This window comes from Catharus ustulatus, chromosome 5 (genome assembly GCF_009819885.2).
Source record: "Catharus ustulatus isolate bCatUst1 chromosome 5, bCatUst1.pri.v2, whole genome shotgun sequence".
NCBI lineage: Eukaryota > Metazoa > Chordata > Aves > Passeriformes > Turdidae > Catharus > Catharus ustulatus.
Window position 1 is genome coordinate 45,922,905 of NC_046225.1, and position 14,989 is coordinate 45,937,893.

The 14,989-nt window shown below is 38.2% G+C and overlaps 1 protein-coding gene across 5 annotated transcripts in view; it reads right to left on the reverse strand.

The window, feature by feature from the left end:
• Window positions 1-14,989, reverse strand: part of TUSC3 (tumor suppressor candidate 3) — a 137,196-nt gene that overhangs the window by 56,138 nt on the left and 66,069 nt on the right. For 4 of the 5 annotated variants that reach the window (XM_033060671.1, XM_033060668.1, XM_033060669.1 and 1 more), the window contains exon 6: window positions 11,290-11,379. In XM_033060671.1, coding sequence (XP_032916562.1) covers window positions 11,290-11,379 — 90 coding nt within the window. Of the gene's footprint in view, window positions 1-8,510; window positions 8,574-11,289; window positions 11,380-14,989 lie in introns of those variants that run through there. The other variant, XM_033060670.1, reaches the window with a different exon arrangement.

A 14,989-nucleotide genomic window follows, 5' to 3' on the forward strand; every position in this document is an offset into this window, starting at 1 on the left:
GCAGCTTGATTAAATGGTGGTTGCAGTCCTCTTGCAGTGACATATGTGATTCAGTTGGAGCAGTGCTCCTGTACAAGGTGCACTTTCCCTCTGGAGGTCCAGTGGTGATGTGGAGAAATCCAGTTTTCCTCTGGAGTCCAGTGGAGAAAGGGGCTCCCTTAGTGTCCCAAAACCTCTGTTTTTATTTTGGTGAGAAATGTTGGGCTCCTCCCCCTGGCTGGAGCAACTTCCAATGGGATGCAGTAATTTTATCAGTAACACAGTGGGACCCAATGGGCCGTTAGCAGAAAATGACTCTGTGTTGTAACCCAAGACAGTTGTCAACACCCGGACATGTGGCTTATAATCAGGTGCGGCTTATACATGGATAAAGAACGAAAAGTTGCCGACACCCAGAAGTGTGACTTACAATCAGGTTCGGCTTATAATCGTGAAATTACTGTAATAATAATGCAAGTGAATATTTACTGGGATTTTAAATTACTAATAGCATATTTTTAATTCAATTTCTATCTTAAATCGATTATTAAAATCTATTATTAAACTTTTCAGCTGATCCAATGCTTGCATTATCTCCATTTACTGTAGCACACTTCTAGCTAAATGCTTGTCCAGTTCTTTACAGGGCCATACAAAAGGGCTGTGGGTACTATCATGTTGTACTGATTTTAAAACCAGCAGGCAAATTACACTTCAAACAAGCCATTTCCCTCGCTGCCTTCCTTTTGGTAATTTCCTCATTTCCAGCATTAAGAATATCTTAAATGACAATACTGGACAACACCAGATAGCATTTATTAACTCATTATAACACCAACTGAAGTGTTCTCTATCTATAAACAAATAAAACATTAATAACAGACCTATTCTGATTTTCTTCTCCCAATTATTCTGGTATTTAGCCACACAGGAAACTATGGAAATATCCCTACTTTTATACATCTAACAGGGATTACTCCGGGTAATATGAACTATGCAATATTTTTTTTTCTTTGAAATGTTTTTTAGAACATTGACTATAAAAAAATCATAAACCAAATTCTTCTTTCATTCTATTGACCCATATTAGAAGTGTGAGAGACTGGTAAATGCACACAAATTCCTTCTTTTAAATGGTAATGCTATTTTTATTTCATGTAAAGCATTTTGCTATTCTAAGTGATCCCAGGACCTGTAAACACAAAAAAGATTATTTCATGCTTTTATTTACTGCTCAAAAGCTAGACTTGCGAGACTGTCAGTAAAAAACTATTTTTAATTTGCACTGTACCTGAAGTTAAAGCACCACAGCCTTTAACAACTTTGGTTTAAATATTAATGATAGACTTCTATGGGGAACAGTGAAAAACACCTTTTTTTTGCAGTACAAACATATGCAGAAGAACTACAGTCTATTTCAAATAAATATGAAAGTTTGATTCTGTGAGTACTGAATACTAAGAGTAGGTGATGCATATATAACCTGCCTCTCAACCCACTTCAGTACATAATATTAGCTTGACACAAGACACCTTTAAAATCTTTGAAAAGCAGACGAATCACAGCTATTATGCACAAGTAAACTCTCCTAAGGGAGGTTATAATTCTGCAATGTCGTTTCAAGTGACAGACAGAAGTGCATGTGTCTAAAGGCTAGTGTGAAACAAAAATAATTCCTTGTTGTAAAGCTTGTGTAAAGCTTACTCCTCTTGTGAACTTGATTCTCAACAACGTGGACGTAAAAACCATCTGAATGCTGACCTGAAATCAGGGTAGATTAAATTACAGTAATTTCACGCATACAAGCCGCACCAATTTGACCAAAATTTTGGTGGAAACCCGGAAGTGCGGCTAATATTCCGGGGCGGCTAATCTATTAACAAAATTCTAAAAGCTGCCAACACGGAAGTGAGAGCCCGCGGCAGCCCCAAGCCAAGCTGGAGCCCGGCCGGCCCCGGCAGAGGTGGGAAAGCCTGGCAGAGGCGGGGCCAGCAGTGTCGGGGGCGGGCGGCAGAGCCTGAGCCAGCATGGCGGGGGAGCCCGGGAGAACTGGGGCTAGCAGTGCAGGGGAGCATGGCAGAAGCAGGAAGGCCGGCGGGTGGGGCTGCCTGGCAGCGGGGGAAGCCCAGCATAATCGGGGCCAGCAGCGTGGGGGAGCCCGGCGGTGCGGGGGCCTGCAGTGCCGGCCAGGGCGAGGAAACGCGGCGGCGGTGCAGACGGGAGGGGGCGGCCAGCGAGCGTGGTGGCGGCGGCGGCAGCCCTGCCGGCGGGGCGAGCGAAAGCGCCGCCGCTCGCGAGCCGCGAGCCGCGAGCCGCGAGCCGCGAACCGCGAGCCGCGAAAGCGCCGCCGCGAGCCGCGAGCCGCGAGCCGCGAAAGCGCCGCCGCGAGCCGCGAGCCGCGAACCGCGAGCCGCGAAAGCGCCGCCACGAGCCGCGAACCGCGAGCCGCGAAAGCGCCGCCGCGAGCCGCGAGCCGCGAAAGCGCCGCCGCGAGCCGTGAGCCGCGAAAGCGCCGCTGCGAGCCGCGAGCCGCGAGCCGCGAGCCGCGAGCCGCGAGCCGCGAAAGCGCCGCCGCGAGCCGCGAGCCGCGAGCCGCGAGCCGCGAGCCGCGAACCGCGAGCCGCGAAAGCGCCGCCGCGAGCCGCGAGCCGCGAAAGCGCCGCCGCGAGCCGCGAGCCGCGAACCGCGAGCCGCGAAAGCGCCGCCACGAGCCGCGAACCGCGAGCCGCGAAAGCGCCGCCGCGAGCCGCGAGCCGCGAAAGCGCCGCCGCGAGCCGTGAGCCGCGAAAGCGCCGCCGCGAGCCGCGAGCCGCGAGCCGCGAGCCGCGAAAGCGCCGCCGCGAGCCGCGAGCCGCGAGCCGCGAGCCGCGAGCCGCGAAAGCGCCGCCGCGAGCCGCGAAAGCGCCGCGGGGCGGGCGCGGCGCTCGCGAGGCGCGGCGCGGGGCGAGCGAAAGCGGCAGCGGGGCGGACGGCGAGCCCGGCGGCGGCAGCCCTGCCAGCCGGGCGAGCGAACGCGGCAGCGGGGCGGTGCTGACGGGAGAGGGGGGCCAGCGAGCCCGGCGGCGGCGGCAGCAGCAGCACCACCCGGCCAGCCCCGCCGAGCCGTGGCGCTGAGCTGGGCCACCCGGCCTCGTCGGCAACCATGAGCGGGCCGAGCCTGCCTGGCCCCGCCCCGAGCCAGTAAAGCCCGCTATGCCGCGATCCTCTTACTAATTGGCCGATTTGTGAAAGCTGCGCACGGATTCTCGCGACGAACGAAAGTGCGGCTAATATTCGGGGTGCGGCTTATCTATTGACAAAGACAGCAACATTGTCGAGGCACCGGGGGTGCGGCTTATAATCCGTGCGGCTTGTATTCGTGAAACTACTGTATGTCCCCCTCATACTCCAAGAATAAGGACAAAGCAGTTTGAAAACAATAGTTCCCATACAAACATTTTGGTGACTTCTTGGAGAAACACTACTTGCTGCTTACATAGCAAGACAATTGCCTCAGCAACGTCTGTTTCTAAATATAAGCATTTATAATGTACCAGCCATAAAAGCTATTCTTGGGCAAGATCTAATTGGAACTAATATAAATCAAACTTTTCACCTAAACGTTTAGAATAGAATCCCAGTAGTTTAGCTTGAACGTGTCCTTTGGACATAACAGAAGAGCAGAAAGCTTTAATATTACTAACACATGTTGTATGGTATTTCTGATAACACAAGTTTAATAGAATCTGCAAAATAATTTTCAGATTTCCAGGATATTTCACAGTGACTACTGAGAAGACAAAAGTACATATGTATACATTCAAATTATTTTATGATTACAATCATTACAATAAACAGAAGCACAACACCAACCAATGAACATTAGATAAAGAAATCATTAATCTGAGAAATGCGAAAAAGGAAACAAGGTCCTGAATTCATTGAAGGTCTCTCACTGTTTGTTCTAAAGCTAGAAAAAAAAATTATTTCTGCTATTGAAGCATTTCTGTGCCAAAAGAAAAATGAATACCCACATGTTCCTCCTTCAAGTTGATTTTCACATTTGCTTTGAACAGGTCTACTGTTATAAAAGTCACAAACACCACCAACTCCTCCTCTGTTCCAATCAACTACAAAGACATTTGAACCCAACAGTCAACTCCTACTTTTTCCAGAGTACCTACTTTCACATTCTGTTCATATGTATAACCCTACCAAGTACCAGTTTTTTCTATTTTAATTTTAGTACAGGAATAGGTTTTGCCTATCTGAGCCTACCAGCTAAAGTCAAAACTGATTCCTCAGCTACCAGGGCTCAGACTGTTTTATCTTAATGCACTTTTGCTGCTATGAAGTGAGGGGAAAAAAACCAGGAAACTACCAGGAACAGGACTCTTTTAAGTCTCAAACCCAATGGAAAAAATAACAGCAGTTGCAGCACCTTTAACCTTGAAAATATTTATAATGCTTCAAAAGAATATGCAAGGAAAATAATGAAAGCAGGTATGTGCATCTACTCCTGACTACAACATATATCCAACAGATTTGCGTGGCAACATCTATAAATAAAAAAAAAGATTAAAAGTCTTATGAATGATTTAGAGAATAGAAAAACAAAAAGCATATTAACTGCCACTTAATATGCAGGAACTCAGAAATATTTGATATCTAATAGGTGAGGTATATAGTACCACCCTACTTGCCTTTGAAGGCTCAGAAGAACAGACTGCATGTACAATAAAACCTTTCAGTTTACCTTATAATTTACTCCTTATGTCTTCTACTGCATCTTCCTTCAGGAACAGTCAGTTAACATGAAAGGTTTGCCAAAGAAAGGAATTAATGCTAACACCAGAGTTAGACAAATAAAAATGTCAGAATAATTTTTGTTTCCATGAAAACATACAAAAAGAATTTTATATTTACTAAAATATCAAGCAGCAAATAATTATTGCCTTGCAGAAAAAAAACCCCAAAACCAAAACATAAACCCAACCAAAAGTTCCTTATGTAAAATTAAAAAAAAAATCATTAAAAAACGAGTACTTACAGTAAAAAGGTATTTTTTTAACCAGCGATTATAGGTGAATTAGTCCATGAAGGACTATCTGAAGTATGCTGCTTCATTTACATTAACACACTTAAATGCATATTCCATCTCTTGACATAGTTCACAGGCATAAGAGAAGTGAATCTGTTACATTGAAATGACAGCATTAGAGCTAACTAGCAAAATAGCTATAAGGAAAGGCAAGAGCTCACCAACATAAAAATACACCAGCTCTAGAAGGGTCTGCAGGATAGGAAATACTTTGAGACTTTCCTAGTAGTTCATAAGACAATTCCCAACTGCTGAAATTTTACTTTAGGAGAAAGAACATCTGAATCCTTGTACTAGAGACTGTTTCTACAGGGAACACATAAGATTCACAAAATAATCCATCAAAAAGAGTGAAAGATGGTGTTGCACAATATGGAGAATATGTTTCTTTCCTCTCCTCTGCCTTCTCCAGTCTCCAGGTTGTAGGATTTTAGAAGAAAACAATTGTTCAATAGGTACAAGAGGAATATCCGCATAGCTTTATTGAGAGAGCAGAATCTATACAGAGAAAAATCTCTGACTACTCCGGTAGTATAGTACTTTCCTTTTTTCAGTGTGGATTTTGTAGTGATATTATAGTGTCACTTAAGCAAAAGCATGCTGTCAGAAGTTCTGAAAAGCTATACCACTGATATAAATCCAAATTTTATTACAGTCGATTTTAAATTCTAATTAAGAACTAAGCTAAATCAGCTTTATTGAAGAGAAAGACAAAATTTACCTTGACTGTTCCTAAGGGAAATTAAAAACAAAAGATAAAAATAAATTAAAAGGTAAAATTAAAAGAATTCTCTGGATGGTTAAACACTGGAATAGGTTGGGAAATCTCTAGCCATGCAGACATTCAAAACTGTCTTAGACAAAGCCCTGAGCAACCTTTGAGCAAGCAGTTGGACTACACAATCTTCAAAGTTACCATCCAATTAAAATTATTTTACTGGATAAGGTTCTTACCATATATATCCCCACAACCAATAAAGTTCAGGAAGACAGAATAAAACTAGATTTCTGCCTGGCATTTAAGCTGGCTTTACAAAAATGGTTCTTGTTCTATTAGTAACAGAAGAACATGAACCAGTTATTCCCATGTGCCATTCTGTTTTTCTGCCTTAAAGAATATTTTACTATACTGTATTACCATTGTATCTTCAGATACTTCAAAAATTCATGTATCTGAGTCCTCCCTGATTTCTGACATGAGAGCTGTTCTGCAGAAAATAGTTCTTCCAAATGAAAGCAAGCAGTTTCTAGGAACCCATTCACACCTAGCAAAAGGATGGCAAAGAATGGGGGCAAGGGGTGTTTATCGAGGTAGTTGAAAGTGGTATCAGTCAATGAAAATTTCTGTTCTAACAAGAAGCAATTAAAATTTGGCAAGCTTTTAAAATTTTTATTTTATTTTAGTGAATGTTACCATGATAGACTACTTACTGCATGATTACTTGTCTGAAATCTGGTTTACTTCACGAGAACATGTTACATCTTTACTCAGAGAAAATAACATCAGTAGAACAATACTATGTGAACTTCTACAGCCTGTATGTGTCCAGAATTGACTATTTAAGAACACAGAGATTCTAATTCCTCATCTCAGCAACACTTCCGTCCTGACCATCTTCCCACCTCTTCTTCCCACAATGAAAAAATAGAGTATCAAATACTGTGTAAGGTTTTACTTTTCTAAGTCAAGTTAGAAACACAGGTTATACAGAATGCCAGATACAATCGCCCTTGCACTCTTAAAAACCTTACACTTCCAAATGATAACTTTTTTTACTAAATCATGACAGAAATTTAATTTAAAAGCTTTAGAAACCCTTACATCTTGTAGTTTCAGAATAGACTCACAGCTTTGATAACCACAGGGAAGTTATTTAATTAAAAACACTTGTAAATAATGCACTACTCATTTCAATCCAGCATGCCATTATAAATAATTTGCTATTCTAGGAAAATATTAAGATGTATTTTCAACAGTATTATGGCTGTGATTAGTGGCAACAGATGCACCAAAGTATTGCTGTGGTAAAGGTCAGGCCAATCGGGATACCTTTTGTTAGGTACTAATAATAACCTGTATGAACTCTTTTTTTTTATCCAAAAGCAAGACAAACATAATAATATATCACACAGTAAAGTGACTTTTGCGTGTATTGCACTACTACCATCAATATGGATACTTTTAGAAAAGTCAGGCTTTACAAAGAACATCTTGGCAAACTGCACTTCAAATATGCTTCCAGATACACTGAAGGCCAAAGAACAATGAATTTACTGTGACTTACTGAGCTTGAAAGAATGAGCTGTTCTTTAAAAATGTTTCAAGAAACAATTCCATATATTTTAATTAGATTTGTATCAGAAACCACAGAAGAATTAACCTTGGTAAGTGACATTTTATCCTGCCTAGCAGTAGAGGACTAATGCAAATTAAGAATCTCAATATTCTTTGCATTAACAGAGTACCTTTGTTTTGTATTGATAAATGAAAAACTTATACCAGCACTCAAACATACTTTTCACTTAACTTCAGAAACATACAGATTACTACATAACTGTATCAGCAAGAAAAGTGAGTAAAGATCAATGGTTATAAAACTAAAATAGGTAAGTACGGGGGGGAAAAAGGATGAATAAGCTCTACAGGGAAACAAATATTTATATTTAATGTGATATTAGCAGGTGTTCTTTCTAAAAGATTTTTTAATATACAAATGTTTCCTAAGGACACAACTTATGTCATACTTAAGGAATTTTAACAGCCTTTTAAATACAAGACAATTTTAAAAAATCCAATTAATATAGTGGCAAATAATACCATTGTCCATTTCACAAAGCATCAATTTACACAGGAAAACCACCTAATATCTGATAATAAAATATCATATTTTTCTCTTCACACAAAAACTTTTCTAACTTCTAATACCTTCTTTTGAGAGAAGGAAAGAAAATTAAGAGCTTTGGAAACCATGTTAATTCAGCATTTTTTATCAATCCCTGTTCTCATTTAGACCAAACTTTCAACCATTTAAAAGATCTAATCTTGAGTGCATTGTACAATAAAAATTATAGAATTTTTATGCATAACAATAATAATAATAATAATAATAATAATAATAATAATAATAATAATAATAATAATAATAATAAAAAGGTAGCTAACTCATGGACAGATATATCTAAATGCTTTCTTAGCCATTGCTGCTATTTGTTTCAAAGCTGATGGAGATCTAGTGAGGACTGTTTGCTATTAGGTCAATTAAATAGCAGCAGAACTACCTCTACAGAAGGCTCAAACCCATGTAATTGCTTTCTTCATTTCTGCTTCTCTCACCACCAGCTCTGTACAGATCAAGCTCTGAATAAAAATCACAAATCTCACAAGACTTTACCCACAGACACCAACGGAATGTTTAATTGCCACTCTCAATCCCAGTAAACAGTTTCAGATTTCAGCATAACACAGTCAGTAAGGGCCCGATCTTAACAAAAGTATTTGGCAAAAGATGGAGAACTGTAGAAATAAAACAGAAATATAGTCCATGTCAAGATAGAAGACTAACAAAGTTTCACAAACCTAAACCAGAACTAAAATAGCAAACAAAGTTACTGTGTGATTCAGCTTTCTACATAAAAATGGATGCTCTTCCATGTGGACCCCAAATCTGAAATTAGTTGATAGCAGTAGGGAATAAAGGAACTACCTACAACAACCATAAAAGAGACCATCAACTTTATAGACTAGACCACATAGAAATACAAAAATATGGTTTCAAAGCTTCAAAGAGTACAACCATGTACTTAAAGTACCTTAGGTAATCATAAACACAGTGCAAAGAACTGGTGATGTTATGTGCATAAGACACTGGCAAGAGTAAGTAGTGTTGTCTAAGCAAAGGAAACAGATGTCCTTTCATCTTCTGAAAAACCCCCAGGAATTTAACAACAAATTAAGTGTCATCTAAAATTACAGCAAGAACAAAGCATACAATAGGAGCTATTTGAGGCAAAGAACAGTTTATGAAGACAGAATATTACTGTTTTCAAAGTCAGCTGGCATATTTAGGCAAGTATAGAACTGAACCACTAACTTCTGTGAAATAGTTTTGAACAGTAATTTTGAACCTAATAATAAAACTATTAAGCTTGGTGAGTTATTCTATGCATCCTCTTAAAACCAGAAATTTCCATGGCAAGACTGTCAACAAAGTTTTAGAGTATTTCATATAAGTAATCCTTGCATGCAAATTTGGAATTGTTACTAAAAGCTAGGCATGGGAAAGAAAGTGACGGGTTAAATTTCATCCAGATGTAAAGACAGTAGTTGCTGACAATTCGTGAAGTGTTACAGTGAATTATCATGGTTGAATAAATCTCACAGAAGGTTAGATAAGCACATTTACTGCTTCAAATTCACAGAAACACAGGTAAGTGTTAGAAAAATGAAACAGTAAAATGTTCAAGTGTTATTTAAAGGAAAAAACCCAAACCACAATGTGAAATCGGTAAAGATTTATAGCCTACTTACTAAGTTTCTAACAGTTCTAAAGCTAGAGCTTTAAATGACAGCTATACTGGTCAGTCATAATTTTAATTCTTAGAATCTAACTGGTTTTACTTACTGTCATATACAAAGCTCCAAAGAGGTCAAAGTACTGACATATATGAACAAGGAGAGACAGGTGAATCAGAGGCACAAACAACTTACCTGAAGTCATAAAATGCATCAAAACCAGAAAAGAACGTACGTTGACCAGTACAATAGATTAGTATCTAGAATTTAAAACCACCTTTACCATTAATTCCATTACTTAGTTCTGTGTACTAACATTCCCAAAGCAGTAGCACCTCAGACATATAGGATATGAGTCCACTCTCTGAAAACTCAGACAAGCCAGCACAAATTCAGGAGTATTTCAAAATTATTAAATGTAGGGTGTACTTCCAAAACAGGGCTTTAAGACAGGCAATGTGTACAAAATTGGATAAGGTAAAAACTAATTTGTCACAAACAGTGCTTTTCATATACAATATTTTTTCTGTCCCTCCACAGAAAAGTGTCATAAATTTAATATTGCAGGGTAGTAATGAAAAATTCCAAATTTTCATAAAAAGCATTTTATTGAGATTATTTATGTATCATCAAATCTATTTCTAAATAACAAAGTTCACAGATGAAATCCTGTCATATTATGACATCAATATTCTGCCTCATTTCTGATAAAACACAGATCATTAAATAATTTCAAACCATCATTTTTTGCTACTCCGATTAAAATATGACACAAAGACAGCTTAAAATAAGTCTTTTCTTTAAGATATAATACAGTTTCCTTTAACTAGTGATGGACAAAACTGAAAATAGCTCAATGAGCCGTGAGTTATAAAAAAAAAAGCTTCCTGGTCATTGTCAAGTTTTGCAGATTGCATCTCAAGAAATTGCTTTAAAAGCGGTAAATAACGAGGATTGATAAGGAACTAGCCAAGGTCACTTTTACTTTCCTATTAGGCAAAGAGAGTTTATTCTTCTCAGATCTGATGACCATTTGCTAACTTGTGAGCAGGAAGAAGCAAATAAGGTAATCCTTTAAAGGCAGCAGTAGCAGGATATAAAAGTAATTTTGGCAATAGTAAATGGTAACCACTTAGTAAAGCTGATAAAGAGTTTAAATTGAAGGAGCACAGAGATACAGGAAAAAGCATTCCATAAAGTTTAATGGAAGAGTTACAGACACGATGTAAAATTGTACAAAGCACATGAACATATTTGGCATCTCCGTTTCTAACTAAAATGACTGGGAGAGAAGGCAAAAGCTTACAAACCTCAAAGGTTTGTATAAAACAAGGTTTGTGTAGCCTATAAGGAGGAAACAAAATATTTGCTTTCCACTATATGAGGAAGCACATCCCCTACAAGAAGACACAGTATCTACATTTATCTTTGGGCAGTGGGAATTGTGTGATATGGAACAAATTCTAACACATTCACTACAGCTAGGAGCTGCGGAGAGAGAAGTTTGAACACAAACATTTCATTGCCCAAATCAGAGGTGGTGGCACTTTCTAAAGACCTGAAATTCCCAGACTCCACTTGCAACTAGATTTAAAACTCTGACATACTTTCATAAAGACCTAAGGAACTGCAATTATTTCCAACTGTAGGCTCACTGAAGCCAGTGACTGTCTAGACATCATTTCCCCTCAAAATAAAATTTAAATAACCAACTCACCACTTGTCCATTCTGAGGATTTTTATGTGCATACGGTGGTCCACGGATGTGATTCCACATCTGACCAGATGTCATAGCAAATACAACGCACTAGAAAAAACAGAAAAACAATATATTCATTTCCTGTAAGAGACTGAACAGAAAACCATTCTACTGGTTATTCTTGCTTTATATATGTAATTTTTTTCACTAATGTACCTCTGTTTGAATTTTAGGATAGTATTTTCAGATGTGTTGCTTTCATAAAATACTTAATGACTTCTACCATTCTGAAAATGAGCTAGCTCAAGACAGATTTTCCAAATCTCACTTGAAATAATCCTAAATTTATGCGTCACATTTACATATCTACGTGACAAGTACTTGCAGCAGTAGAAGGCATTCATTGCAAATGTTCTGGAAACTAGTACTCAAGATGTATACAACCTTCCACAAAACTATTTCTGCCTCTAAATCCTACACAAATATTTAGCTTACCTTTTTGCTTTCACGTGTCTGAAATTATATATAAAGCAATAGAAAAAAAAATATCCTATTTTATGAAATTCTCACAGTGTGTCCTATATGACTGCGATTCATTTTAGCTATGACAAAAAATAATGGTTGATTTGTTGGAAAGGTTGAAAACTCCCTACAGAAAAAAGTGTGAAGTTAGGTTAGGGGTGGGTGACAACTGTTAAAACAGACCTTAATTCTTGTTGAAGTTCGTACTGTAAAGTACACATGACAAATGCCAGTCATACCAAGTCATTAAGGCTATTTTAAAGAGGAAAAGATAGTATTTTTGATTACCAAGTGAAATAGGAAACATGTATCATCTAAATGTCTTTTGTTTTATCAGTATAGATAATCCTTACAAAAGCTACATTTTATGTACAGTTAGTACACGCTCATTTTTACTGTACATCAATATTCCCAATAGCATCGTAAAGTCATAGAGATACAGGCAGATGGATTATGAATGTAAAAATTCATACCACAGTGCCTAACTTAATTGGGGTTTACTAAAACCATTTAGAGTGTTTTCTTTAAAGAACATTAAGTAACATGTTTGTGAAGTAAATATAAGCGAGTGTAGCTCTGTATCCCTGTAAATGCAGCACTACCACCTCTAGAAATATGAACCTTATTATTTAATATTGTCAAGATTTATTCAAATCTGTCTTGGGTCTCCTGGCTTTGGGTTTTGTTTTCATTTGGGGTCTGAGTATTTTTTTTTTCTTTCTTTTGTTTGGTTGGGTCTTTCTGCTGTTGTTTGGTAGTTGTTGGGGGGGGTTTACTGTTTAGCCAAAATGGAAATTTTTACAAAGACCATACCTAGTTACATTATATTGGCATATTATTTTTCCCCCCATTCTGTTTAGGATGAAATAGATAGGACCAACATATTGAGATAATACAGTGGTGATGAGATGACAGCAGAGACAGTCAAAGTGTAAACATAGGCTACAATGTGTCAGTATGGAATGACAAGAAAGGATGCACAGGATTACACTGGAGATCCCAAGCCTATAAATATTACAATGGTGAATAAAGAAACATAGACATGGGAACTTGTCAGAAACAGTTTTAGTACTAACAAAGAAAACAAAGGACAAGCCTCCAACATATTTAAGATTACTTTGATTTACCCTGCAAATTCTGATGTAAAAGTTTGTTGCAGATCAGGGAAGAAGCACAAAGCATGAAATAGGCCCAAGTGGACCCTAAACCAAGGAGGAAGAAAACAGCAGCATCATAGTCCTCCCAGCAAGGATCATGGGAGTGCTGACAACTCACCATAATACATCACCTCAAAGCAAAAAAATGACCTCCGGATTCAGAGAGAAGCAGTGGAAGAGTAACCATGACACAAGAGGAAGGCACAGATACCAAGAAGTGCATGAGTGCATGCAGAGTGATTTAATCATGCTATTATTATTGAGACTTCTCTTGTAATCGTATTTGAAAATGTATCTTTTCTTTCTGTTTTAATTACAACTTTTTTGTAGTATTTTTATTTTAACTACAATAAGACAAAGTTCTTATATTTAATATAAAATGTGTTTCATTTTACTTTTAACAGGATTTGGAATGTAACAGCTTAATAATTAACATGGTAGATGAAGACATACTGGTAGTGACTGCTAGCAAGTGGATTGTCTTTTAATTAATAATATGCAACAAAATGAACAGAGTATACTGTGACATTACTGGGAGAAGAGTAACAGTTATTTCTATACCTTGCAGACTGTTTTAGCAGGGAAATTTATACTGCAATTTTGGTGATGAATCACATAATAGACATCTTATGTGAAAGCACTAAAGTGCAGAAATTGAAAATATGGATAACAAAAGTGAGGTAAAAGATATTTAGAATAGCAAAAAATTTGCTGAAAAGTCAAACATTGAAAGATAACAGATGCCTAGAGTACACAAACTGTGCCTCTCTGAAAGTGTGTTCTCCATGAGAAGTAATTTTTCTCATTTTTAAATTACTGTTTGTAATTTATATTCTCTAGAGCCAAATCTGCCCCCATATGGAAAGATCAAAAAGACTTTACCTCATTTTATATATAGTCATTTATTTTATAAATGATAAATCTCCCAAAATACTGAAGGTCTTTAATGTTTTAAATACCACACAGTGAGACAGTATAATACCTTACAAAAAGTAATTAGGAGACACAATAGTGGGGAGAAGAAAATGTCAAGTATAAACATAACTGAAAAGCAAGGACTCAACAATATGGTTATTTAACCTGAAGGCATTTTTCATATTCTTTCAGTTCAGGTTGTTAGTGAGCAAAAAAACTAATTTGGTCTACCACACACTGGTTCTGCCACGATTTCCTTCCATCATGTTCCTTATAATGGTGTTTTTCAAAACTACTTTTGTAGCGCCAAAATACATTTTCCAGGCTCTCCCTTGTCCTTTTCCAATCTTATCTATTTTAAGTATCCTAAGGAACACAGCATTTTCATCATATACCTTATGCAAGAATTTAGTATGCTACATATAGTGCTTGACATTAAAGCTCATTTCGCTGTGCTCTATATTCTCCAACTGCAATCATCTGTGTAAAAACACCAACACTGGAAATGACAGACTTGTACTGTTTGTAAAATACACACCATTATTTGTAGAACAGATGCATGCATCTGTAATTAATCACGCTGATACACAGTGCTTACCATTCCAAATGGTATTGTTTCCATAGGACGCCATGCTTTGGGATCTGAAAGTTTCCAAACTAACCACTAATGTGAATTGATTTTTCCCAATTAGAAACTTTGTCAAATTAATTCCTACAAATGATCAACTTGTTACTGAGTTCATATTTACTCTCATATGCAGAGAGATGGCACATTTCTGCAGTTTTCTTGGATCTCGTCAAAGTTCAAAGGATGAAAACTGGAGTAAAGAAGATTCAAGTTGAGTACCTCTCTCTGATCATAATGCCACTTTTCCATAGTAGAGTCTCTATTTCAGCAGTTCTACAGAGAGGAATACTACAGACACACCTTTCATTCACTGCTCCTTTCTTTCTCTTTGTCTGACTCCAAGAACAGCATTAACTGTTGCACACCACCTGATTCATCAATGGAGTTCAGGGGATTTTTCAGGGTTTAAGCTATTTTAAGAGCTTACAGAATTAGGTAGCTTATTCTGCATCTAAAGGATAAAAGCAAGCAGAGTATTTGGCTCTGCAGCCAAATA